General features: G+C 38.7%; 1 protein-coding gene across 5 annotated transcripts in view; it reads left to right on the top strand.

Annotated features, from left to right (window-relative positions):
• Nucleotides 1-27,943, top strand: part of PARD3 (par-3 family cell polarity regulator) — a 671,095-nt gene that overhangs the window by 227,209 nt on the left and 415,943 nt on the right. For all 5 annotated transcript variants that reach the window (XM_083376219.1, XM_083376217.1, XM_083376216.1 and 2 more), the window contains exon 3: nt 26,995-27,163. In XM_083376219.1, the coding sequence (XP_083232345.1) occupies nt 26,995-27,163 (169 nt within the window). The remainder of the gene's footprint in view (nt 1-26,994; nt 27,164-27,943) is intronic.

Raw genomic sequence — 27,943 nt, 5'->3', positions numbered from 1 at the left:
ATTAAAGAAAGGATGCCAAATGAGGGACAAAATTAAATGTGAAGACAAGGATTAAAATATTTTTTAAAATTATTTTATATAATTAAATTAAAGTTACCCCGTGGCAAGTTGGCCACGGCGAATTGTCCCATTCTGGACTGAGTTCTAGTCTTGCCTTAGGCACAAAACAAGCTTGATGACCTTGGGCCACCCAGTCTCTCTCAACTCTATAAAAGAGGCAATGGCAAACCACTTCTAAAAAACTTTGCCAAATAAACTGCAGGGATCTCTCCAAGCAGTCCTCAGAAAGTAACAATGATTTGAAGGCTCTCTCCCACCCCTTTTACAGTTTTGAGTCTGCTTGAATAAGTATACTAGTGAAAGTTAAATGAAGGAGCATTGAGGCAGGTTGAGCTTTGAAACAAATCAGATTTGATGGTGTCTATTAAAGAAAATTATGGGAAGCAGAATGAATATTATCTATTTTGCATTGATAGATATATACTATTTTTGTAGCGTAAAAATTATTAATGTCTATTGATTTTTATAATTTTGGGGGGGGGACGATAAATTCCTTTGTTGTTTTTAACATAATGTGTGTGTGTGTTTGTGTTTGTGTACACACACACATAAAAACACACATATATTAGCTGAGAGAGACTTTGATAATATGAAGTATCTGTTTTCCATGAAGATATGCATACATAAATGCTGCCAACATACAAAAGGGTAAGATATTTTATAAATTCAAAGTTCTTCAAGAATTTCCTATTCAAAGGCTTCTTTTAATATTTGCATAGATGAAATCCGATAATTATTTCTTTTATTATGAAAACAATTCCTTGGAGAAGTCGGGGCGCTGCTTGATGGAATAAAGCTTGTGTTCTGATTATGTGTGTGATGTGGCTCTAGAGTGCCTTCCATATTTATAGGGATAGAAAGCTTTAATGAACAAATGATTTCCAATGAGGCAGACAATTTAAAAGTGACATTAAACTCCTGAAAATGTGGCTCATGTGGGAGAAAAAAAATACACAAAATGCCCTCTTCTGAAACCATTCCATCTGTGTATTTCAGTCTTTCTCACCATTTTTAATTACCAGAGATGTTTTCATTAAAGCAGGATCTTTAAGGTATTATCTACTCCTGCTGTTTATTTCCCATTTTAAATTCTAATCCTTTGTGACAGCATAATAATTTCCACAGCAACCAGTCTTGTGCAATAAGACATTATTTTGTACCCAGACTGTCTCATATGGAACTTGGATTTTTTTTAATACCTTGATAATAAGGTTACTGAAACATGTGCCTGTGTGAATATGCATTGTATACAGCAAGAATGACAGGAAAACTGAAGTAACGGTCATAGGAGAAAAGACGTGACATAAGAGATTAAAAGAATAGATTGAAAATTGATGAAACAGAGAAATATAGGCAAGTCCTTCGAGATGACAAAAGCAAAGAGAGGCAATCATTGCTTCTTGACCAAAAGAAGAATTTTAAGATAAAATCCCCGGAGAGTTTTAAATATGTAAACAAGATTAAGATAAGTGAAAAAATAAGCTAGGAAATATACAATGTTTACATTATGTTTCTAGGCAAAAGAGCATGGAGAGAAATAATGAAGGACAAAGAGGGGTGTAGAATTGTTGAAGAAATTTCTATTGCCTCCTGCATGTTGGCTAGAGGGAATTAACTTTCATTGATGGATATGTGAATGTCACAGTTTCTTTACTGTTTAGACAATTGTACATTTAATTTTTCAGTATGATTTGAGTTCCAGTATTAGTCTTCAAGCTGCAGATTAGTTACTCACACACCCCTTCTCATCTCAGCATAAGCATACTTCTCCCCCACTCCAAAATCACTATGTGGTAGCTTGTTCTCAAATATTCATTCTTTAGCATTAATGACTTTTTACTTTTAAAGCCCTGCTAACTTATGAAACATTTGTCTGGTCATTGAAAGTATGTTGTCTTGACTCTCAAGACATATGAGATAAAATGAAGGCAAAAATTAGGATGATGAGAATGGAGAAAGGTGTTTCTGTATCTGAATTCATCCATCCATCCAATAGTTCATTAGATTTTTTTATATCCAAGATGGCTGCAAGCCACATGATTAGTCAACATGGCTAATGGTGGCTGGGATTGAGATAATTTGAAATTAAGGTAACTGAAGAGTGCTAGTAGATTTGGGAACATTATCATAAAGTGCTGAAGAGTATTTCCTAAGAAGATAAAAGTCTAGAATTATGATAGATGAGACAGAAAGATAGTTGTTGGATCTTTATGCTTTCTTTTGCATTCTGAGTTCTGTTTGTGCATAGGTTCCATTGTCTCATTCACCATCCCATATCTGCATGGCTGGTTTATGGAACGTCACCTTTATGTACCTCATATATCTTTCCCTCACAATCATTGGAGGAACAATATTCATGCTAGTCTAGAAGGATCAGAATGATTCCTACTAATTAACTTTCGTTTTTCCCCCCTAAAGCCCCTTAAAGTTAGACTCGAATTTAATTTACACATTGTGGTATAAACGATACATGGACAATAATTTTTCAGTAATCAATTAAAGGGGGAAAAAAGATCTACTCTTATGGATGACAAGAAAGAAGGTTCCGAAAAATCACAAAGCCAAAACTTAAATTGCCATATTAAACTCATAAATTTATGTAAATGTTTGCTTTTTTTGTTGATGGAGAGAAAAGATCTTAGATAAAACAGCTATTATAAGTGAGATGTAGTATCCACAACACTTAGTGAGTTTTAGTCACTCTTCCTCTCCCTTTCCTTCCCCCTTTTCCTTTCTCTGTCCCTCCTTCTCTTCCCTTCCTATCTTTTCCCTTCTGCCCCTCCTCCTCCCTCTCTTTCCTCTCTGTCTCTCTCTCTGTCCCTCCTTCCCTCCGTCTTTCTTTTTCTCTCTTAAAGAAAAACAAACCTAGCCTTTGAATGCATTGTTTTGTTTGTTCAAGAAAAGGAGTTAAATTCAGAATATTTTTGCATAATAAAGATAAGTGTTGACAGTGTAATGATCCATTTGGCACAGAGAGATAAAAATCTTGAATGGTTTTTTAATAAAACTAAGCTAGCTAGACATGCTATGAATTCAGGATAAACAATTAAGTAGGAACTAAAACCAAGGTCTCTCTGAACTGATGAGCAATTATCTAAGCATTTGCTACTTTTCACCTCTAGCTCAGTGAACATGGACTCTTTATCTATCATGGATTTATAGAGGTCATGCCAGGATCCAATAGTTAGAGGTTAAGATCTAAAGCCACACCTCACCTGGAAAATGCTTCATACATAGTGATCAATCAAGCTAGAACTTTCTAAGTAATTTCTTTCCTCCTGGCATGTGAGATGTATTTGACCAGTCCCTGTAAAACAGAATATATATATGCATGCCGCATACCTTTTTGTCTGTGAAATGCTTCTTTAATTATCTTCTATCCTTCTTTCTGGCTGGAGATGCCCAGTTATTGTGTGACATCAATACTGTTATATTAGCAGTGCTTTTTTTCTATTAAAAAACACACACACGTCACACAACCCGCCTTGCCTACCCTACAAGGTTCCATCCAAAAAAGGTGACGGAACTCCATTCTGGGCGTTGTATGACAAAAAAAGTCCTGTATATTAGAGATCTTTGTTACATATTTTTGACTTTTGAACATCATGGAAATTATTGCCATCGACATGTAGGTTCCTAACAGCTGCATGAATTGAAACCCACCAGAATCTCTACTGAATTAGTCCTAAGATGAAAGCAAAAGAAATGCTTTAGTAATAATATATTTTTCAAACCAATTAGTGTCATTCAAAAGAAAGGGAACACATCATGAGTTCAAATGCTTGAGAGACTCATGAAAAACTCAGTCATTCAAGTTAGCATAGCTAACAAAATTCATCTGGGCAATTTAATTTTTAGAGAATATGATTGTCAATTTTTCAATAAGCAAAGATTCAAACAAATTTTATATTACAAATGAAGATTTTTACCCCAAAATTAACAATGAATTTTTCTAATATTCAAACTAGAAACTACCACAAAACAGACTCTGTCTTTAGTCAGAAGATGTTCGTATATTTCAGTTAAATAAGCAGTCTATAACATTGGTCTCATTTAGAATGTATATTTGCAGTATATTGGTATATTGGTATTAGATCTCATTGGTCTCTTTTTCTAATTAATTAAATTTGAAGTTTTTCAAGTATAATATAACAGAGTTAAAATCCACTTTAGACAACTAGACTGATTTTTCTCCCTTTTTTTGAGAACTGAAATAGTAGTATCATTTTCTTGTATTTACCTTTTGAATTCCATACCAAAGCTAATTTAGGCTAATGTTAAGGAAAAAATTACTCCTGTTTTTTTTTTATTGTAGCCTTGGTATTGAAATAATGAGTGGGACAATAGGGGATAAAAATGTTTGAAGTTTCTCATCTCTGTCAAGAAGAGAATTTTTAATCACATTTTCTTGGCTTTTCATGCAAGTTAAAGTAAATATTATAGAGCATACACTGTAAAATTAGTATATTGAAATTTTATTTTTAAAATTCTATTTCATTGAGTGTTTAAGTATGCTGCAGATATTGGTTCTATACATTACTTTGATACTGCCACCTCCTTGTGTTAAATTACACTCTTTAAGTGTATTAAAGCAATAGTATGTGTGTTTAATTCTTTTTTTTCTTTTTACTCCTATAAAGTAGAGCATCTGATGGTGTTTGCATTAGAGAAGCCTGCAGTGGTTGATTTTTTCCTCACATTTAAAGCCTCTGTCCCCTGGTGACAAATGAGACAATGGATAGACTTAATACATCTGTATTTGAACAATATATCTTGCTGTGTGACACTAGCCTCTGTAATAAAACTGATGTCTGGATTCCTTGTCATGTAAACAATAATGCTTTAACTTCCAACTCTGAAGTAAGAAGTAAAAGTGTAGACTTTTATATGACGTGTGTGTCAGAGACACTTTTCTCCCCTATTTTTGTGGAAAAGCCATTGACGTGCACACTTGCTTCAGATTCACAGTGTTAACTAAAAGGAGGGAAACAGGATAGTCAGTACGATTCTTTAAAATAGTGTTTTTCAAACTTGAATAAACAAGTGTGGACCTCAATTCACAGAATTCCCTAGCCAGGATTCTGACTAAGGAATTCTGAGACTTAAGTCCATATATCTTAAAGTTCCACATTTGAAAAACACTACTTTAGGAAGATGCTATTTGTGAATGATTTTATAAGGCTTTTTGGTTTCTTGTAATGGAACAAATTTGTGTTGCTTCTTTCATATATAATCATTGATGGTTTAAGAAGCAAAGATGTCTTCTCTTTGGCTGCCCTTCTTAATACCAATTTCTTATAGTTTGATCTGCTTTTATTTCCTAAATGACATAAAAGGTTGAGTAGCCCATAAAATGTTTTTTTTAAATGTACCTAGGAAAGAATCTCAGTTCAGGAAATTTCTTTGTGCAAGATTCTGTGACATTGTGGGAAAATAAAGTAGCAAGGCTGGATATTAATGCTTTGCATTTCATGTTTGGGATTCATTTTAGAAATATAGGTAGTCCTCATTCAACGACCACAATTAGTACTGGCCATTTGTTGTTAAGCAAAGCTAAGTGAAAACCACAATTATGGTTCAGTTTTCCTTTGCTTTACAGATATTAGAAGGTTGTAAATGTGAGGATTGGCTGTAAAGTTAGTTTTTCATCTCCGTGCTAAAAGCGGCAGTAGCTAAACAAGAACTACGTGTAGTCTTCTTTTGCTATCACTTAGTTCTGTCAGCTCAGGATTGAAATCTATTAGTTCAGGATTGAAAATTTTAAAACATGTATACTCACATATATATTAAACGTGCTGATGGATGGCTTCTTCATCTCTAGCAGGAACTTTTATATAGTGAGTACTGTACAGTACATAGGTGGTACAATGACTCAGTGGTTAAGACACTGGGCTTGTGGCCTAGAAAGCTGACAGCCTGGCTTCCAGACCTGAGCATCATGCAGTGGGGTGATGGCGAAACTTTTAGAGACCAAGTGCCACCAAACCACCCTGCCCTGCCTGCTCCGCCCCCATCCTGCTCACCCTGTCTGCAGGACCACCCATTACCTCCATGGCCCACCACAGTAGATCGCCCAGGTGGCCCTGCAGTGCCATGGTGGCTACACGCTCCGTCTGCCCCCGCAGTATCATTTGCATGCAACAGGGTGCGAGGGTGGAATCTTGTCCCTGCTGTCCAGCTGCCATGTCCTTGGCTGCGCTGCTCCATGCGGACCATGGCTGGGGGCGACTCTCCTCCAGGGGGGCTGCTGGTGAGGTGGGGGCCACGGGGGAGGTGGGGCTCAGGTGAAGGTGCATGTGCCCATAGAGAGGGCTCTGAGTGCCACCTCTAGCACATGTGCCATAGGTTCACCATTACTGACCTAGCTCCTGCTCACCTAGCAGTTCAAAAGCATGCAAATAGATAAATAGGTATCACTTTGGTGGGGATGAATTGGCACTTCGCGATGATGTCGTGCTTGGCCACATGACCATGGAAAGATCTTTGGACAACGCTGGCTCAACAGCTTTGAAACAGAGATGAGTGCCACCCACTATAGTTGGCAATAACTAGCAGACTAAAATTTGCAGGGACAACTTTCTTCTACTGTATATCCATCTCTATGTAGACTATAGGCCTATATATCACTGTACTGATAATTTCCACATGCTATAATTTTGATTTTACTTTTCTTTCTGTTTGGATATATCTCTCCAAGTATTTCTCCATTGTCGATGTTCTTGATTAATAGGTTTTGTGAAGTGTTTGTACCCACATATGCCCATGTTTTTGGTCTAAGCCGCTCTGCCCATTCTGTTTCAGGTGTCATCTTTTTGTGGAAGGTGAACATCTGAAGATATTTAATTGGCCAACATGAGAAGCAGAGCTGTCTAAACCCTTGAAAGAAATATGCCTCACACTAACAAGGCTTCTCATTGTGGTGATTCAATGACATGTCAGTAATTAAGACAGACCCTAGGCTTCTAGGTTTCGGTTGAAAGTTTTTTTGTGTGTTTTTTTGCAGCTGGATCAGACAAGCAATTAAACACACAAATAAAAGCATAATTCTTCAGAATATTAATGAGCCTTTCTTCCTCTAAATGTAGCAAAGATTGCTTTGAACTATTTTGGGGCAAGCAAAATAGTTATAAAATCCATTTTAAGTGACATAGAGTATTTCCCCCCAATTAGATCCCTGATGGGTAGTTGTTTTCAAATGTAATTGTAAAGAAAAGATGGATTTGTATGAAATGTTGACGATGAGGAACTAGCAGTAGAATAGCTAATTGTTTACTAAATGTTCTAAGTATGCACTAGTTGCAGAGACATTATAAAATGAAGCCACATTTTAAAGAAATCACTTCTTATTCTTGATATGTGCTGTTTGTTTTTAAATCCCATTTTTCTCTCTCTGTCTCTCTGTCTCTGTCTCTGTCTCTGTCTGTCTGTCTGTCTGTCTGTCTGTCTCTCTCTCTCTCTCTCTCTCTCTCTCTCTCTCTCTCTCTCTCTCTCTCTCTCTCCCTTCTCCATTCCCCTTATCTATTTATCATAAAGTGGTATTTTGACTGGAAAAGTGTGAAAAACTTTGGGTCAGTCACTTTCTCAGCCCAATTTTGTAGAATACAAATACACTTGTTTTGCTGTTTCCTTTGGAATGGTGAGCTCTTTGGAACGGATACCTTGTAATGTATTTTTAATAAGCAAGGTAAGAAAAGTGAAGCTTGGGGAATGATTAAATATTTTGGGCTGTTAAAAGTCAGTTCATTCATCAGAAAGCTTACAAATTGGTTTTATAGTTACTTTCTTCTTCTCCAATAAAATAATTGGTTACCGCTTGATTATATGTAATTCTGTATATCATATTATTTCTTTACATGATTCTGCATTTGCAATTCACAACAATGGTAGATTATCTCCAAATTGTAATTATGAATCTTGGTGTTTTATGAAAGCCAAATGGGATTGCTGCTTTGATCTGCTGGAAATAATTCATTCTACCATCTGCAACGTAATCCTTAGGATTTTGCAGATATGGTTAGATACAACCTTTTGGATATCATTTTATTTTTGAAATAGATAGACAGAATTTAATTATGTGTTGATTTAAGGGAGAATATTAATTTTTTATAAGTTTTTTTATTAATTTTCCAATGTTACAATAATATATTTGAAAAGCAATGTGGTGTCTAAGTTTTTTTTATTAATTTTCCAATGTTACAATAATATATTTGAAAAGCAATGTGGTGTCTGGGTTACAATAGTTCCGTTTCATACAAATACATATTATTACAAATCTCCAGTTTGTTGTAACCAGAATTTCCTCTCTTTTTTCCTTTGATACATATTATCTCTTATCTAAATTAACATACTTCTTATTGTTATCCATCAGTTATTTAGTAGTTTTCTTACATTTGTTACTTTCTTACTTTTGTGTATTTTATATTTTAACATTCCATCTTTAAGACATCAAACACCTTATATATTTTTCCAGGTTTAATTTTGCATTGATATTAAAGTTAAACGTTTAAAGTTTCTAGGTGACCTCCCTTCCCTTTACACAATTCTCTCCAATACCTAGTAATATAAATACACTTCTTATCTATCTCATTTCCATATCAACAAGTTGGTAATACAATATAATATTCTTGTTTTCATTATAATTTCCACATATTGAAAATTAGCCAAAATTTCTCCCATTTCAACATTTAATACATTCTTTCATGTCACTACATCCAAGTATATTAATTACATTATATCATTCTTAACATGTGTACATCTTAATCAATTTCATTTAAACAGCTCAATATTTCAATTTAACTTAATATTCATACCTTTGAGTTTTTTTTTTAAATTAGCCAATATTTTTATCTACTCATCAAAACAATCTCTTATAATCCAAGTACAATCCTGTCTATTTTAGTATTTTACGTTTCAGGCCTCTTAAATATATCCATTCTTCTTCAGTCTTATTCTTGCTTTTTTTCTTTGCCATATCATTTTTCACTTCTTTGCTTCAGGGTCATCAAAGAAATCTTGTGTTATTGTATCGTATTGAAGTGACTCTCCAATCTTCCTTTTTGAATGGTTGAGGGGTCTAATAAAAGCACCAAATCTTCTCATTATTTTCACCTCTTGATATAATTGTCCTGGACTGTGTATTTTTTCTTCCATCTGTTTCTCATTTTGATCTTCAAATGTCTGTGCTTATTGAGTAGTTAATTATTCTGTCAATGTATTCAGTTCCTTCTGTTATGTTCTGTCCTGTTAAATTATTAGTTGTAGTCACAGTTTGAGTTTGCTTCTCCAAGACACTTTCTAGTTCCCCCCCCCCCCAAAAGCTCTTATTTCATTGCTGGCTGTAGACAGGAACTGATAAGTTTGGTAGGTTATTTTTATCATAGCATATATTTGTTTTTGTATTTCTTCCATGGTGGAATCTCACATCTGGTGTTCAAGGTTAGTCTTATCTTGTTTTTCTGAGGAATCAGCCAAACCTCTTCTCTTTCTCTCTCTTTTTAAGAGTGTCAGATTGCAATTTCAGGCTTAGCCACTGGGTGGCCCCCAACTGCTTAGAAAATTCTTTTCTGTTCTTTTAGGGAACTATCTGTTAATCTCTTTTCAATTATTTGTTCTATTTTAGAAGAGCAGAGCCAAATTTTCAAATAAGAGTAGGAAGTAAGGAGTAGGTAGTCAAAAGCTTTAGTCCACAAGTTATAAAGATCTAGTTGAGGTCAATTTGTTTTTTCAATGTTTTTTTAAAAACACTCTTGGATGCTTGATTGCCGCTATTTTGAAGGGAGGGTTGAACTCCCCCCTCCTTCTCCACAGGGGGGAAAAGTACTTAGCAGCTTATTTAGGTGAAAGGAAAAAGATTGGAGTATAAGAGAGGAATCTTACCCAGTCTCTTCCATGCTGCTTTAATGTTGCCTGGTAGTAAGTGTGACTTTAGCTGTCTGAAGCCTAGAAACCAGCCATGTTGCTATGGCCGGTCTTTCATCCTCCAAGGGAATGCAGGTACTAACGGGTGGGTTGCGGCTCCCCCTCATTTCTGTAAAAGCCCTTTCTTGCTGGTCACCCCTCCAGGGTGACTCTTCAGCCCTTTTAGGACCCCCCCCAAGTAATGTGAAACTGGACGTGGAAGACGAGCCATCCTCCAGACATCTATAACGGTGACATTGGCAAACCGTAACTCTCGAGAATATTAAATTTTTATATACTGCCAGGACAAGCCAGTATTAAAATTTGTACTCAAGAATAACTATATGTGTATAATTTAACATCCTAATAAAAATACCGTTCTAGAGATGCTTGGGTATCTTGTTTTAGTCTCTCTTTATTTTTATCCTAATTTAGAATAGACATGAGAGGTAATTAACATTTTGCATAAACTGGTAGAAAGAAAGAAGTTGAGTTTTCATAACCATTCAGTAAATAAAGATGACCGAACGTGGACTTTTAAAAAGATTTTGGTTTGTTTAAGATCCCAGTATACTCTTTAGCAGTGCTTTTTTTTCTAAAAAAAAAGGTGCCGGAACTCATAGGTGCTGTCACTGGGAGCAATGCTGGTGTCTTGCTATGACGTCGCCACCCGTCCTTTGCAACCCTGCCCCTGTGGCTTGGAGCCACATGCCGCGGGGATTCCCTTCCCAACAGCTGCCATGCCACGGCCTGTGCTGAGCCCTCACTGGAGCTGCTCAGAACCCCGACCCAGAGCTGTGTTCCTTGTGGCAGTGGTCTCCAGTGCCAAACAGCTGATGGCCTCCGGCACCGGCACTCGTTCACTTACTGCCCTGTCGCTTCCAAATGCAGTAAGTGAGTGAGCAAGCAAGTGGCGTTTGGAAGCAATGTGGCAGTAAGTGAGTGAGTGAATGAGCAAATGGCATTTATTTATTTTTATTTATTTATTTAATAATATTTATATACCGCCCTTCTCCCGAAGGACTGAGGGCAGTGAACAGGGCAGTAAGTGAGCAAGCGAGCAAGAGGCCTTTGAAAGAGATGGAGTGAGTGGGGTAGAGACTAAATGAGGTACCTTTGAAAGAGACGGAGGAGTGAGTGAGAGAGACTGGAGGCTTTTGTGAGCAAAGTGTGAGTGAGTGGGGGAGGCTTTTGCAAGTGAAGGGTGAGAGAAAAAGGGAAAAAGAAAAGGCACTGACTTCTGACTTCCACTGTTACAGGAGTAGAAGGAAGCATTAACATTGAACCTCAACTTTTTGCTTTTCTATAATATTATAAACTAGCCATTTCTATAACAATAAATGAATCTAACCAATGAAACCCAAAATAATCCCCCCCCTTTTTTAGTCATCAAGTTTTTGACACCTTGTTAAGCACTGGTGGTGCTTGAATATTGTCTTGTTCGAAAAGTGGTACAATTTCTGAAAAGGTTGAAAAGCCCTGATGTAAATGCAGCCTAAATTGTTTATTGCCATCCTATTTGCAAATAATATCTTACTTACCTAGTTGAGATGGTGTAGTTGGGCAGCAGGGAGGAGTGCGAAGTTCCTGCCTTCACTGCAGACAACTTGCTGTGCAACATTTGCTGGCCGGGTCATTTGGCGCGGCCAATAGGCCAGGCGTAGGCAACCTTGACTCTTTTATGACTCGTGGACTTCAACTCCCAGAAGATGTTACATAATATAACATCAACTGGAAGATGTTAAACTGTCCTTCTGTTTCTTTCCTTCCCAAAAATTGTGTTAATGAGTCCTCTCTAAGCTCTGCTGATCAGCTTGTCCTGGATTCTTTTGCCGCAAAACGGAATGGTTTCAAAGTTGCAGTTGAGACAGCCCATCTCATTTTAGATATATCACATATAATTAAAGATTGTAATTAGTTGCGTGTGCATGTTCAGCAAGTGTGATGTATTTGTGCTGGCATTTCTAGACCTCTTTCCAACCACATCTAGAAAAATTTGTAACAAACATTGGAATTCTCAAGGCCATGTTTGGTATTTCCCAGCAATCTGTTACTGGAAGGAAAAAGCAATCTGTGCTGCGTTACTGATCCCAGAGAAGCATTTGCATGTATGCAGGTATCCTTAGGGTGCCATAGTTATGGATGAGAAATATTGGTTGCAAAGTTGGTATTTCTGGATGTAATACACATGTTTTGGACATATTTTTGTTTCTTTGCATGTTTAATATTTTTTAAAAGGCATATGTTACTGACTACGCTTATGAACATATGTGTTGTGATTCAGGGTCAGCCTGTGGGTTCGGCAGTTGGGTCGGATGACTTAGAGGAGGAGGAGGGGGGTGTTGAAGAGCTTGCTGAGGGGATTGGACAGCTTGATGAGAGCCCCCAGCAAGGCCCTTCTCATCTGGTCACGATGCAGACCCAGCTGTGTGAGCCTGACAGCGTGGATGAAGTTTACCCACAGCTGGCCCTGTTCAAGGACGCCCGACGCAGGAGGAAGTCAGTCAGGAGTAAACAGAGGAAGGCAATGGGGCACCTCGGAAGGAGGCACAGAGAGGCCACGCCCTGAACTGTATTTAAGGGGAATGTGTGGGAGGGCTGGTTTGCTGAAGGCAACCGCTTGGATTGTTCCTGCTTCTTAGCTCGTGTTTTATGGTTGGTATCTTGTCTTGCTCTGTTTTATGTGAATGAATTTGGCAGGCGTAATTCCAGCCTCTTGCCGTTTGTAGAGGGGTTGTCCCTGCCTTTTCTGCAGGGCCGGTAGCAGGCTGGTACAGAACAATATGTAACATCTTTTGCTAGGATACATGACCACTGCTTGTCCGGAATGTAAAAAGTGAAAGATTGTGACTAAACAAAATTTTAATGTACAGAAATTATTTTAGCCACCAGAAATTATTTTAGCCTTTTTAATAAATGTTGTTATTGATGTTAAGCTCACCATGGAAAACATCATATATTGTTATGTATATACTAGGTTAATTATTTAAAGACTAACGTGCAACATAACTAGATTCTAAATAATCTATTTTTCAAAACACACAACAGTCCAAACAGTAAAAGTAAAGTCCAAATTAAGAATATTTCATTCTTAAGAATTGTTTAATTTAAAGTGGTTTAGTTGTAATAGATGGTTATAGATTCAAAATAGTTTTCAAGAGTATTTACAAAACATAGTATTTTTTTTCTAGCATCAGGTAAATTAGACATATTACATTGAGAAAAATGTTTCTCATTTCTTTCCTGTTACCTTTATTGATTTCATTGCAGAGATGTTAACAGGAAATAAATTATTTTGTTATCTAGTTTTACCTTCCAAAAAACAGAAGCAGATGAAAAATGTGAGGTTCTTTCCTGTTGGCTTTTTTGAATTAGCTGTTTTAGATTCTAAAAGTTTAGTTCCTAAAGAAGTAACCTTGTAAATAATTTTAATGTCCTCCTCTAGTGCAGGGTAGGCAAACTTGGCTCTTTTATGACTCAAGGACTTCAACTTCCAGAATTCCTGAGCCAGCATGGCTCCAGCTTGGAAACCTCTCTCTTTCCCCTCAGCATGGCTGGCTCAGGATTTCTGGGAGTTGAAGTGCACGAGTCATAAAAAAGAGCCAAGATTGCCTATCCCTGCAATAGGCTTTCGAAAGCCAATAGAGGGAGCTTTTTTTTTTTTTGCAAAAAAAAAAAAAAAAAAAGGTGCCGGAATGCCGTTCTGAGCGTTCTATGAGAAAAAAAGCCCTGCTCTTTAGCTCTCCGAAATGTCCTTATATTTAGCAATAATAATATTTGCATCTATTGTTTCTCTTGTACCACAAGGTTCTGTCTTAGGCCCAGTATTCTTCAATATCTTCATCAATCATTTCGATGAGGGAATTGAAGGGGAGCTCATTCTATTCTATTCTATTCTATTCTATTCTATTCTATTCTATTCTATTCTATTCTATTCTATTCTATTCTACTCTACTCTACTCTACTCTACTCTACTCTACTCTACTCTACTCTACTCTACTCTACTCTACTCTACTCCACTCCACTCCACTCCACTCCACTCTACTCTACTCTACTCTACTCTACTCTACTCTACTCTATTCCAGGTTCAGAACAAGATATTTGCATATCTGATTTGTTTTCTGCAACTCATTTAATGGAACGCTCTCTCTCATCTATATCTGTCTGTCTATGTCTGTCTGTCTCTGTCTATCTAATCAAGGTGAATACAGAATTTGTAGGTGTACATTTCCTTATTTCTCAGGAACAAAGAATTGTACAATTGTCTGTCTGTCTGTCTGTCTATCTATCTATCTATCTATCTATCTATCTATCTATCTATCTACCGTATTTTCCGGCGTATAAGACGACCCGGCGTATAAGACGACCCCCTACTTTTAAGAAGTTTTTCAAGGTTTTGTCTTATACGCCAGAAAATACTTACATGCCCTGCCCGTTGCAGAGGAGGCGAAGGCCCGACTGGCCCCGCCGGCCCTCCCGCTGCTCCCGCGCTTCTGCCGGCCCCCGAGGCGCAGCGTTTCCCAGGCGGCAGGCAGCGCCGGAGGGCAGCCGCAACCCCGCCACGGCCGGCGCCCCTCCTGCTTCCCCCCAGGCCTTGAACTTCTCCCATTGGGTGCAGGGTGGGGCAGCTCCGCCCGCAGCCTCTTTTTTAGAACTCGTGCGCTTCCCTCTCACTGTCGGCCGAGGCGCGCTCGGCCCGGGCTCCCGGTCCCTCTTCCCGGCCGGCTTCCCACCCTGCCCCTCATGGAGCTGGACTGGGCGTGCAGCCTCTCGGTGTGGCTGCTTTTCCTGGGCACCTTTTCCTCCCCCCGCGCTCCGCTCCTTCCCAGCTCACTTGCTGCCGGAAAGCATGCTGCTTGGCAGCGGCCTGCAGGAACCCTACAGAGGGCACGCGCAGGCACAGAGCGAGGCCCCGCCCTCCTTAGGGACTTGTAGTGCAGCAACCAGATTGACTTCTGATCAGCGCTTCTTCGGGGCACACATGGCCGGGAAAGTGCGTCGAGTCCCAGGTACCTGTAAGGTGATCAGCCTGCTTCTCCCCCATTGCCCCGTGTGAGTGCCTCGCTGGCCGCCGAACCCTGCCTTTTGAGCAGGAGCGGCCTTGCCCTGCTTGTCCTTGGCTGTCTCCACGGGTACCACTCTGGCGCAGAGCAGGCGAGGCCAGTCCCCGTTTGGCCCGCCAGCTCTGGGAGAGCTCCGCACGAGCGCCTCGCCGGCTGCTGAACCCTGCCTTTTGAGCAGGAGCGACTGTCAAGCCCCGGGCTTGACAATCAACTGAAGTGTGGGGGGGAATCCGTGCAGCAACCCGGCTACATGGCCTGCCAGCTGCTCATTGCTCCGCTGATCAGCTGGGAGGCTGAGACTCCGGAATTGAGCCACCGACAGAGCACAGCACAGGGAAGACGTGCCAAAGCTCATCCCATAGCCTCCCGCTGCTGGAAGCCTGCTTGCAAAAAGCAGGGCGGGCAGTAGCAGCTGCTCACGGCACCTCCTTCCCCCCTCCCGCCGCCCTCTTGTCTCACGAAACGGCCTCTTAGTCCGGTGCACAGCTCCGATCCCGGCCACCAGGCTGGCTCATCTCCAACAGCACCGCCCGGCGGAAGCGCATCCGCGCAGGGGGGAGAGCGGTGCTGGTGACAGGTGAGTTCGGCGGGCACGAGGCCCTCCCCTCGGGCCAAGAGCCAACAGGCAGCGCCGCCTTCACGTGGGGAGAGCCGCCCAACGCTCCCACCCAGCCGTGTCCCGGAGCCGCGCCGGAATTTTTTTTCCGGCGTATAAGACGACCCGGCGTATAAGACGACCCCCCAACTTTTGAGAAGATTTTCATGGTTTAAAAAGTCTTCTTATACGCTGGAAAATACGGTATCTATCTAGTTTGGTCCAGTGGTTAAGGCACCTGACTAGAACCCAGGAGACTGAGAATCCTAGTCCTACCTTAGGCATGAAAGCCAATTGAATGACTGTCTCAGCCCAACACTCACCTCATAGGGTGGTTGTAAGTAAAATAGGAAGAAGAAGTATTAGATGTTTATTGTCTTGAGTTGTTTATTAGAAAAAATAAAGATGGATATAAATGCATGCATGCATGTTTGTTCCCTCTGTTTATGTGTATGCATGCTATTTCAAGTGCAGACTTCAATGTGAAAAATGCCATGCCACCCCCACCCCCCTCATCTGTCTATCTATGATAAAGTGGTATTGGGTTAGATATGGCACTGCAGCGTTTTGATTGGCAAAGTGTGAAAAAGTCCTTCTGGTCTGTTTGCCTCAGTACTGTCCTACCTCCAAAATTTGCCTGTTACTGTAGTTACATGCATACAATCTGGAGCTTAAGCCTGTCAGACACCCCTTAATTAAATTAGACTTGGAAATATTCCACTGATTGTTAGGCACTGAATTCTTTCTCAACTGTTCCTAGCAGTTTGCTGGTGATCTGAATGCCACCAGCCAAGTGCTTTATCAGTATCAAGGGACTAAAATAAGCCAATGAGGTTCATGGGTACAGTTGGATTTCTGCCTGGATAATTTTGTTGACACTGTAGCTCGCCTGATTATTTATACTGTTCAGCTGCAACTGTAAAATGGGATATAATAATGAACTGTCCAAGATGGTTCTGTTGAAGAAAAACTAAGCTACTGGCAGGCCTATATTTGAACCAAAAAGGCTGTATAATACTGTATCTTGGGGGTGGGGCATGAAATTAGCTTATTTCTTTTACCAAAGAAGCATTTAGAAAATGTTGAATTGTTATTCTTTATATTTGCATTTCTGTAATCAGAAGAATAAAGAGTGTTTTTATTTTCTGTGCCCACTCAGAAATCATTCCCAGTGAATTCACATTAACATATTTACAGGCAGGTGTTTTATAATGTTCCTGTCTTAAAATCACCACATTTCATTTTAGTATACATAGATAAGATCATCCTATATTAGCATAAGTTAATCTCTGTCATCAAAATCCACATTCGAGCTGACTTGTCTTGAGGAATTGATATTAAAAAGACATATATTTTCCATTTCATTTTTATATCGCTGTCATTTCTTAGTGCACACTCTTTCTGGGGACCATGCCCTAAAAGGTAACAGATGATCCCATTTCATTCTATCAGAATGAAAGCTGAATCTGATTTGATTTCAGTAAAAATAAATAATAACTAAATCAGATAAATGATGTTTCTCTGCATTCCAAATGCATGGTATCAGGAATGCATTTGATAATTTTAGCCTCTTTTTCATCTTTAAAGTTATAATTTTGTTAGCCTTTCTAATTGGCCTCACCCAGTCTGTCACAATATTGTTAAAAATTTGAGGAGTACAATTTCATGGTTATCTGCAAAGTACAAGGTTAGGAAAAAATCTAAAATCTCTAAAATCTCAAATCTCTTTCAATAAGATGTTACGTCTGTTTCTGTTTGTTGTCAGTATCCTGTGAAATTCTGCCACTTCTTGGATTATTTTCTGAAATTAATGCCCTATAGCATTGCTAATGTACTTTTACACAGAGTAACTCAAGTGTGCCAAAACATTACTGTAAAATCAGAGTATTTAGTTGTTTACCTTATAACCTGAATAAAGCTCCTTTTTTGTTTTATTTCCAGAGGGTATACAAAAATATGACTTCTCAAAGTGCTTTTTAATGGAATTGATTTTTTTTTAAAATAAGGAATGTTTGTGCTGTTGGCACTGGTAAATAACAACCGAGATATAGAAGATCAAAGAGGACTTGAAATAAGGAATGTTAATTTTCGCACCACTAGTGAATCAGAGGCAATTTTAGAAACATGGGTATATTACAGATTTGTCTGCTAATCTGTATGGAAATTACGGCAGTTATAAGGGGAGATTTTAAATGCTTAGTATTAGTGTGAGAAGAAAACCATATATCATGCATGCCTTTCTCATCCATGTAATATATATGTCTTGGGGAAAAAAACTTGGCTTGGGGTGCTTCTGGAAGAGGTATGGCAAATTGAATGTGGATCCAATAACCACAGGAAAGACCAAGGAACTGGTGAGAAGACTGCTTGGAATGTTCTGGATAAGGAGAGAACAGAGATCACCCATATATGCTATGGACAGCTGCTTCTTTTGATGAAGACTGCAGGAGAGTAGCTTTACATGAGTTTAAGTGTGGGGAGATGATGGGATTAGTCATTTTGTTCGCAACCAGAGCAGAGACTTTTAAATGACTCTAGGTTTGCAAACCTCTTTTTCTAATCACTTCTGAAAATTGCTCATTAACTCCTTCTAAGCTATTAGAGATTTTTGGAATGACTCAGTGGGTGGGTTTGCCTTTAATCCTGAATGAAACAAAAAATTAATCATAAGCCTAAGAATTTAGAGAATCTGAAATAAACAGCAAAAAGCTGAATAAGATTTTGATCTTACGAAGTTGTAAAGGGACTTAAGTTCCAGATAAAATTGGAATATTGAATGTTATGGATTTGGAATTAATTATAAACTGTAAATAGCTTTTCATGGGAAACAGATCCTGTTTTGGTTTTTATAAGACATAACATAATTTCATGAATTCAAGAACTGGACACTAAAGGAGTCTACCTATTCTACCTATTTTAGGTAGAAAAATATGCCGGCCTACAAGATGGTGTATGTTGTGATGGAGAAGTCTTCATCATAGTTCAGTCCAAGCCAGGGATAAACAACATGGCGACTGTTTTGGAAAGAAGGTTGCAGTTTGTTGAAGAGGAGAGCCAGACAGAAACATTAGCTCTGGAAAAAAGAGACAGCACATGTAGGGAGTGGGTTTTTATACCCTCTAGGGCTCTTGAGGTTGTTTCTTGTTCCTGTTTGAGGCTTTGTATTTCCTGTGTCATGTATTTTCTGCCCTTTGGCATCTGTGGGTTAATCCTAATATGTCCTGTCTTAGAGTTTGGGTGGGGTATGTAGATTTTAGGTGTCTTTGTCATCTTAATCTTCTAGCTGGGGGCTTTTCCAGCCTTCCTGGATGGTTTACATCTGCATTTCTATAGAGCTGGTTTCTACTTGGGGGAGGGAGACTTGGGGCTATTAAGAAAACTGGGCATGCTTTTCTGCCTCTTTAAGATCCTTTGAGGAAATATATTTTTCTGCCCTTTTAATATTTCCTTCTCTGGGGAACTGACTTCCCACAATACTAAAGGAGACTTTTGAAGAATGGAATAAAAAAAATAGTAGTCACAATACCAACAATGTCAGTAATGACAATGCCCAAAAATGTTACAGAAGATTTGTCAGAAGTAAAACAAATTCAATCTGACAAATTAGAGATGGTATTGAACGTGGGTTTACAACTGACAGGCCAAGGGAATGATTTAGGAAAGAGTATTTCACTGGATCTACAAAAGAAACTAGCTAATTTTTTAAAATGCAAAATGGGATACAGGATAAAGAGATAAAGGTTTGAAACTTGAGAGTATGAATAATTACTAAATTTGTAGAAGAACGAAGAACGAAGCTGAAGCCACCAGCCTGAGGATAATGGATGAGATTTCGTCGAAACGTTGCCCTGATACCTCCAATTCTACGTGGGAAAAAACCCGAATGACCAAAGATACTTTTTGGGCTGAAAAATCCACTTCGGCTTATACTCCAGTGAACAAAAAAAAAAGAACTTCCACCCCCCAGTTTGGAGAGCTGCTGCTTTCATCAAACATGGACGAAGGCAGCAGCTCTCCAAACGGGCGGTGGCAGTTTGGAGAGCTGCGCGCGCAGCTCCGCTGCCACCTCTGTAAGCCTCCGCTGAGAGAATGGGGCGGTGGAAGCTTGCCACCCATTTTCTCGGCGAAGACTTCTTTCAGGGGATCCAGCCTCTGCCGCCCCTTTTTCTCAGCTGCCCAGCTGAGAGAAGGGGGTGACAGAGGCTGGATCCCCCGAAAGAAGTCTTCGCTGAGAAAATGGGCGCTGAGACGAGAGAATGAGGCGTTGGAGCGCTCCAACGCCTCATTCTCTCGCTCAGCGGAGACTTCTTTTGGGGGATGCAGCCTCTGCCGCCACCTTCTCTCAGCTGCCTGGGCAGCTGAGAGAAGGGGGCGGCAGAGGCTGCATCCCCCGAAAGAAGTCTCTGCTGAGCGAGAGAATGAGACGTTGGAGCGCTCCGCTGAGAGAATGGGGTGGTGGAGGCTTGCTGCCCATTCTCTCGGCAGAGACTTCTTTCGCGAGATCCAGCCTCTGCCGTGCTGCACCGAGAGAACAGCAAGCCGCCCCATTCTCTCGGTGGAGCACTCCACCGCCCCATTCTCTTGGCGGCTTGCCACCCCGTTCTCTCATCTCAGCAGAGACGTCTTTCGGGGGATCCAGCCTCCAGCTGCTGCATTTCCCAGCCTCGGCTTATACTCGAGTCAATAACTTTTTCCAGTTTTTGGGGTAAAATTAGAGGTCTCGGCTTATACTCGAGTCGGCTTACACACACACACATATATACATTTTTCTCCTTTTTCTTTCTTTTTCATTACACTTTTCATTCCTGTTCTGTAAGTTCTGTTTGTATTCAACTCTACTATTAATCAAAGTTCTTAATAAAAAAATATATATATAAATAAAATAAATCTTTGCTAGGCTTTTCTGAATGAGTTTTAAATGTTGGGTTGAAAATTAGCATTTGCTAATAAAGCTGAATCACTACAAAATTAAAGTAACAGGAAGCAAAGGATGACAAGGTAATTAAGCAAATATTCAGGAGATGCAGCTTTTTGGATGTGAAATACGTTGACTTTTTTCCCAATCTGTTGTCTTTGGATCTGATGTCCATATCATATGTATGTGGATATATAGCCCAACCATATCTAATGTGTATTGGGATGAACCCAAAGAAGGGAGAAAGTTCCATGTAACATACAATTGCTTTCCTAAAAATTCATGAACTATTTTTCAGTGAAGAGAATTGTAACCTTGTTATTTCTCTGTCAACTTGGGTGTATGCAGGTAGTTCTTGACTTATGATCACAACGGAGCCCAAAATTTCCATTGCTATGTGTTGGAAGAAAAGACTCCATCATGGTTCCTCCAAGCGGGGAATAAACATGGCAACTGCATTGGGAAGAAGGTTGTAGATTATTGCAGAGGAAAGGCAGACAGAAAGATGGATCCAACAGGAAAAGAAGGACTAAGCACATGTGGGTAGTGGGTTTTTATACCCGCTTGACTCTATTGTGTGGAGTTATTTCCTGTTTCAAGCTTTGTATTTCCTTTGTCACGTATTCTGTCCTGAGCCTAGGTGTGCCCCTCTAGGATTCTTGCTGGTTGTCTGTCCCAGCCCACCTCCCTGGGGCTGGGGTATGTAGATTTCAGAAGTCTTCTTAGCTCCAACCTCCCTGAATGGTTTACATCTGCATTTCTATAGAGTTGGTTTCTGCTTGGGGGAGGGAGACTTGGGGCTATTAAGAAAAACTGGGCATGCTTTTCTGCCTTTTAAAGATCCTTTTAGGAAATATATTTTCCTGCCCTTTTAATATGTCCTGCTCTGGGGAGCTGACTTCCCACATAAGCAAGACAGTTAAGAGAGATTTGCCCCATTTTATGAATTGTAATTCACTTAACAACTGTGGTGAGAAAACTGTATTGTATGTGCAGCGAAGACACATACAATATTTTATTAAGGCAAGGAAAACCATAATAGAGAATTATTATTTCTAGGAAATTGTGACATATTTGGGAAAGACTGGTTGTGGGTCTGTTGGTCAATCACTCACAGTTCACAGACTGAACAAATGTGGTTCTATTTTATCAAAAAACAGAATTGTTCATTCTGCTGCCCTCATCATTTTTCTTCTAGATTCTAGCTAATCCCTTTGTGTTGTCCAGAAACAAAAGCAAGATAATTCTACATAGATTCTCTTTTGTGTCTCTGTTTCATCTAAATCAGATACTAAATTTTAGTACGCATTTAAGTGACACTGATTTTAGTCGGAAACGCTTCTATTATTAGGTTGGTGCTTTTGGATCCTGTTTTCCCTCTTTGGAGGCTCAGGGTTGCAGACCAGTACTTAAACATAACAACAAAATCATTGCTTTACTGATGACTTATTTCTAGATATTAACTCATAGTAACTGTTCCATGGAGAACAATATGATTATAAAGTTGGCTTGTCTACATTATCGTCCTGGACCTCATGATACTTTTTTTTTCTGATGAGCCTGTGCCAAATTTTTGTTGCTGTGAAGTTAATTAGTCTTAAGAATCCCTTTAGCTTTCCATCCCTATATTTGAGGTTCTCAGATGGTGATCTTGAGACCTACCAGTGAGATATGGAAAGTTTTTGGCTGCCAGAAAAGGAATTAATACAATAAGGCTAACATTAGGGGAAGAAATTTCATCCATTCAATTGACTTCATCAGGCAAGTTATATAGATGAGATATCGCTTACACTGTCAGAATCCAAACAGAACATTATCTACTTTTGAAATATAATGTTCATGTGAATGTGAACTTCCCCCTTTATTAACTTATCCAGTGCATAATTATCACACTGACCCTTTTGCTAATCTCCCAACTACTCCAGGCTGGTAAACTTACCTATATGAGTAGAGTGAATTACTATACATTCTATTTCAGTCTTCTCAAAACAAATATATTCACAAAACCTAAGGGTTATAAATACAAGATTTCTCAGCTTGCACAGTGCTGGAAGCTTGCATATAAATTTGCACTGGGATATTTTGATAAGAAAATTGCAAAGTGAAATGATAGTAGAGGTGACAGTTGGCTTTGTATAGAAAGCTGTAAAGCAGAGAAGAGCAACAAAAATGATTAGGGGACTGGAGGCTCAAACATACAAAGAACAGTTGCAAGAATTGGGTATGTCCAGTTTACTGTAAAGATAACCAGGAGTGACGTAATAGCAGTGTCCAATATCTAAGGGGCTGTCACAAGAAGGGGTCAGCCTATCCTCCAAAGTACCTGAAGACAGGACAAGAAGAGATGGATGGAAACTAATGAAGGAGAGAACCAACCTAAAATTAAGGAGAAATTTCCAGACAGAACAAGTGGGATAGCTTGCCTCCAGAAGTTGTGGGTAAAAACCTCACTGGAGATTTTTAAGATGAGATTGGGCAGCCATTTGTCTTAAATGGTTTAGGGTTTCCTGCTTGCACAGGGTGTTGGACTAGATGACCTCCAAGGTCCTTTCTATCTCTCTTATTTTGTTAAATCTGCAACAAAAAAATGCTATATTTATAATGATATTTTTGACCTTATGTCACCACAGAAACAAAATAGAATTGTAGTTTAAGAAACCTGTTTTCTTTGAGAAAAAGTTCATTGAATGTTTTCTGTATCACTTTCTTGTCCACTAGGTAATTTCATTAGACCAGATTGAATAGTTAAGCCACAGGATACTGTTTGTCTTCCATTCCTTTCCCATAATATTTTATCTAGATAGTTAAAGTTAAGATAATAATAATAATAATAATAATAATAATAATAATAATAATAATAATAATAATAATAATAATAATAATAATTTTATTTGTATACCGCCCTTCTCCCGAAGGACTCAGGGCAGTGAACAGGGCAAACATATAAAAGTGCAAAAATACAAAAGTTAAGAAAGAATTAAACAAGATGCCCAAGTTATAACAATAGGTTAAAATACATTTAAAACAACAATAAAATCCAAACCCATCCCCTGTCAGGCCAGGCTGGCTTGTTCAAACAAATAAGTCTTCAGATCGTGTCGGAAGGAGCGAAGGTCGGGCGCCATCTGGAGCTCAACCGGCAAATGATTCCATAAATCCGGGGTGCCCACAGAGAAGGCCCTCCCCCTGGGGGCCACCAGACGACATTCTCTGAGCGGTGGCACCCTGAGGAGGCCCTCTCTGTGGGAACGCACAGGGCGGAGGGATACCTATATTCACCAAGGATAATCATGAGTACCATCTTCATTACTTTTGCAACCTATTTGGTAGCTAGAGCATTAATTTCCCTAATGTATATCAATTTGAGGTGGAGAATGAGGTTGAATTTTAGAAATGGAGATGGGATGTCATCCTACGGAAGGACAGCACACAGTTCTCTCTTCTTTCTATTTAACATATTAAAGTGGAAAGTGATGGTCAAATCTGGAATTGAATGGAAGTGATTCTGTGACATTTCTTTTTTTCAAACATTAAGCTAATCAGCACATCCTGTCTTCTGACATTTATATATCCATCATGAATTTCTGTAACAAGAACACTTATGCTGAAATATAAAAGTTTTCTTGTTTGCATATATTGAATATTTGGACATCAAATATTCAAAGGTTATATCTGCCTAGTTTGCTGGCAAGATCTCAGCTATGAGCAGTTAATATAAGACCGTGATTTAAAGAATATTTCTATTTTGCTTAGGCACTATCTGTAATTCTGCATGTGTAGTGTCTTTCTTATATTATTACAGCAGTCATAAAGTGTTAAAGCCAAATCTATAATTTGTCACAGATTTTAGGAATTGCCAGCTATCTAGTATGGCAACATTTTCCTGCTTTATCTTGTGTAGTAGCAAGAACACATTCAAAGGGCTTACATCATGGTACAATTAAACTACAGCTACAGGAATTTATCGTTATTTGTTTGTTTATTCACTTATTTTGCTTTGCTTTGCTTGTGTGCTACCCACTTCTGAGCCTCTGGGTGGCTAACAGTGTCAACATATAATGAATTAACCCCCAATTATGCTATAGTTTTAGGAATGTATGCTTTTATTAGTGTTGTTCCTTATGCTTTTTATATAAAGTCTGATCTCATACAAAGGAAGAAATATCTTTCATGGGAATTGGTTAATGAGCTGATATTTTCAGGCTGCATTAAAATACTGTTATAGATATTTGGTCGCACTTTTGTTGTGGATTAGGTTCACAGCTTTCAGTGCAAAGCCAACCGCCACCTCTACTACCATCTGGCTTTACACTTTTTGGATAAAATACCACAGTGCAAATTTATATGCAAGCTTATAGCACCATGTTTGCTGAGAAATCTAATATCTCTTAACTCCTAATATTCTGGGAGAAACTCTGTATTGAGAAAGTTGAACTAGAATATCTATAAAGTCCTCCACTGATTAGTGTCTCTGCCTGGAATAGTTGTGAGATTGAGTTGTGACATTGACAAATAGACATTTTGTGACTATAATTTCTTGATGGTATAGTCGCTTCTGCTCTATATGAAGCAATCTGGGAACCATGTACCAGAAGGGTTGCTTGGTATAATAAGCTAACATTCTCAGTCAGCTTACTGTTTGGCATGAATACAGCCACTAGCTCAGATTATATTTTACTTATGCTAGCATTTTGAAGAATGCAGTTACTAAACGGCATACATATAATTCAGATGAATATGGGATAAGGCACTTAAATATTTAGTGATTTATAGAAGTAGTCCTTGATAAATGATGATAATTGGACCTGGAAAATTCTTCTCCTAAGCAATGTGGTCTTAAAGGATAACATCACATGACTGCCAATTTAGGACATCAATTCCAGTCCTGCACAGTTGTTAAGCATGAAATCATGTGATTGCCATTTGCAACCTCTTGCTGGCTTCCCCTTTGTCTTTCTTTTCAGAATCCAGCAGTGATATTAACTTTGAGGAACCATTGTATAGCAATAGGTATTGAACAAATGATTATTAATTGGGAATTATCTGTACATAGCTTATATTACATAGCTTGCAAGCCATGTCCTCCTAAGCTTCCAGAATCAAAAGAGTAGAAGAGGAAGTTAGGTCTTCTAGTCTAATGTTCTGTTCAGGGCAGGAATCTTCTTATCACAGATAAAGGGTTGTCCAGATTTTGCTTGAAAAACTCCAGTGATTTCCACTGATGGATCCCAGCACTGTGACAATACTTGCAGCCTCTTTTCTGTATCTTTGTTGAGAAGCCACCTTTTGATCACTTTTCAGTAAGTTCTAATTCTAAATGGATCCATTCCTGAAAATGTTTATTATTTATTCATTTCTGAACCTATGTAGGAGATGATGATTGTATCAAAAGCAACTGATAATGAGCCCCAGTGTCAGGAGCAGAAGCTGGGGAGAAGGAAAGGTAGAATTAATGAAGTTGTAAATCTTTGGATTGGGTAACTGAAAAGCCCAAGGATTTTTTCTGGAGAAGAGTGAACCATAAAGACCTACGTTTATTTTTAGCAGGAAATTCAGATGCCACAAAAGAATTGAATATATATGTCAATATCCACCTTTATTGCTGAGTGTAGGAGAAGCAGTACATTGCTCAATTTAATTGAATATGCTGAACACACATGCATAACACATTTTACATTTAAAAATCAACACAGTTAAGGTGCAGTTCTATATGCATTTTCCTGCAAATTAGCCCCAGTGAGTTCAGTGGGATTTATTATTAAATAGGCAAATTAGGATTGTACTGTAAGTATTCCATTTGGTATTGAATGGTGTTGCTTGTATTTCAACTTTGTCTCCTCTTCAGAAAACGTGAGTGGCAGAAACTGTTTTTAAAAATGTCTATAACATTTTTGCTTCTTAAATGTATAAGCTATTTCAGTTATCATATTTAACATCTGATGGCTTAAGAATATAAACAAGTATTTGAATTGAAAAGACCTCCCATATCAAATCTGGCAAGACATTTTAATCTTTTTGTGTCTGATTTCTAGTTAAATAATTCATATTTCTCACACACAGAATAATAATATAGTACACTCAACAACATAGTCAATAGTTGTAAAAATACTAGAAAAATCTAAACAACAGCATTCTATATGTAGCGAAGGATGAGTCTTGTTTAAAACGAGAGTAACCGGGTTTTATTTTTTAATTTTTAAAATGTGCTATAAAGGACTTGGTAAGTGCGCAGGGGGAACGATTGTCCTGTGACTTCAGATTATTCACTTTGCACAGCCATCAAGAATTCTAATGAAGAAGTTTCACATGACTGAGCAGGAGCAATGTGGTTCTGTAGTGCACATTCTTATGCAATTTATCAGTCCTATTAATAAAATATCCTTCGTTGCTTGATGTAGCTGATAATGATGATGGAGTTGTAGTATCACTCTCTTTCTAATTACAAATTAATTTGTTGTTTGTAGCTTGTGGCTATATTTGATGAGCAAGAGCCAAACCATGGAGGAGATGGCACCAGTGCCAGTTCTACAGGCACACAGAGTCCTGAGATATTTGGTAGTGAACTGGGCACAACTACAGCATCTTACGAAGCAGCAAGTGAAATTGAAGTCACACCTTCAGTTCTTCGTACAAGTAAGTGAAATCTCTCCAGGTCTTTGCACATTTTGTCTTCATTTACTAAGATGCCAAGTTCTGTTACTCTCTCTGCTGCTGGGGAGATGATTCATTATGTGTCTTTATCATAAGCCAATTAAAATGCAGAAATAGACTAAATGTTGAAAATGGCCAAGTAAAAAGCTTAGACCATTTTTCTTTGCTTTTAATAATGTTGCTGAATTCTTTAACAAAAATAAACTTGTAAAAGTGAAGGAAAATCCTGCTTTTAATAATGTTGCTGAATTCTTTAACAAAAATAAACTTGTAAAAGTGAAGGAAAATCCTGTTCTCAGTTCAATTAAAGGACTAAGGGTAGTTCTGTTGCTAAGTGAGACATTTCTTAAGTGAATTTAGCCTCTTTTTACCATTTTCTTGCCACAGCTGTGCAGTGAATTCACTGTAGTTGTTCAGTTAGGAACATAGCTGTTAAATGAGTCTGGCTTCCCCAGATGGACTTTACTTGTCATAAGGTGATCACGTGACCCTGGAAGAGTCATATGAATCAGTTGCCCAGAGTTCAAATCTTAACCACATGACCACAGGGATGCTGCAATGATTGTGTGAAAAAATGGTTATAAGTCACCCTTTTTTAGTGCCATTGTAACTTTGAATGGACATTAAACAAATGGTTCTAAGTCGAGGACCACCTATACATTGGGAATAGTTCCTTTGGTTTTGAACTCCAAAGAATTGTGCAGGGCTGTTTCCAAAAATCTAAGCAGAAATGTGTGCATTTGAAAAGAAAAAAAAAGGGCA

The sequence above is a fragment of the Vipera ursinii genome, assembly GCF_947247035.1.
Source record: "Vipera ursinii genome assembly, chromosome: Z".
NCBI lineage: Eukaryota > Metazoa > Chordata > Lepidosauria > Squamata > Viperidae > Vipera > Vipera ursinii.
The sequence above is the reverse complement of the archived record's forward strand: the minus strand, read 5'-3'. Positions and strand labels throughout refer to the sequence as shown.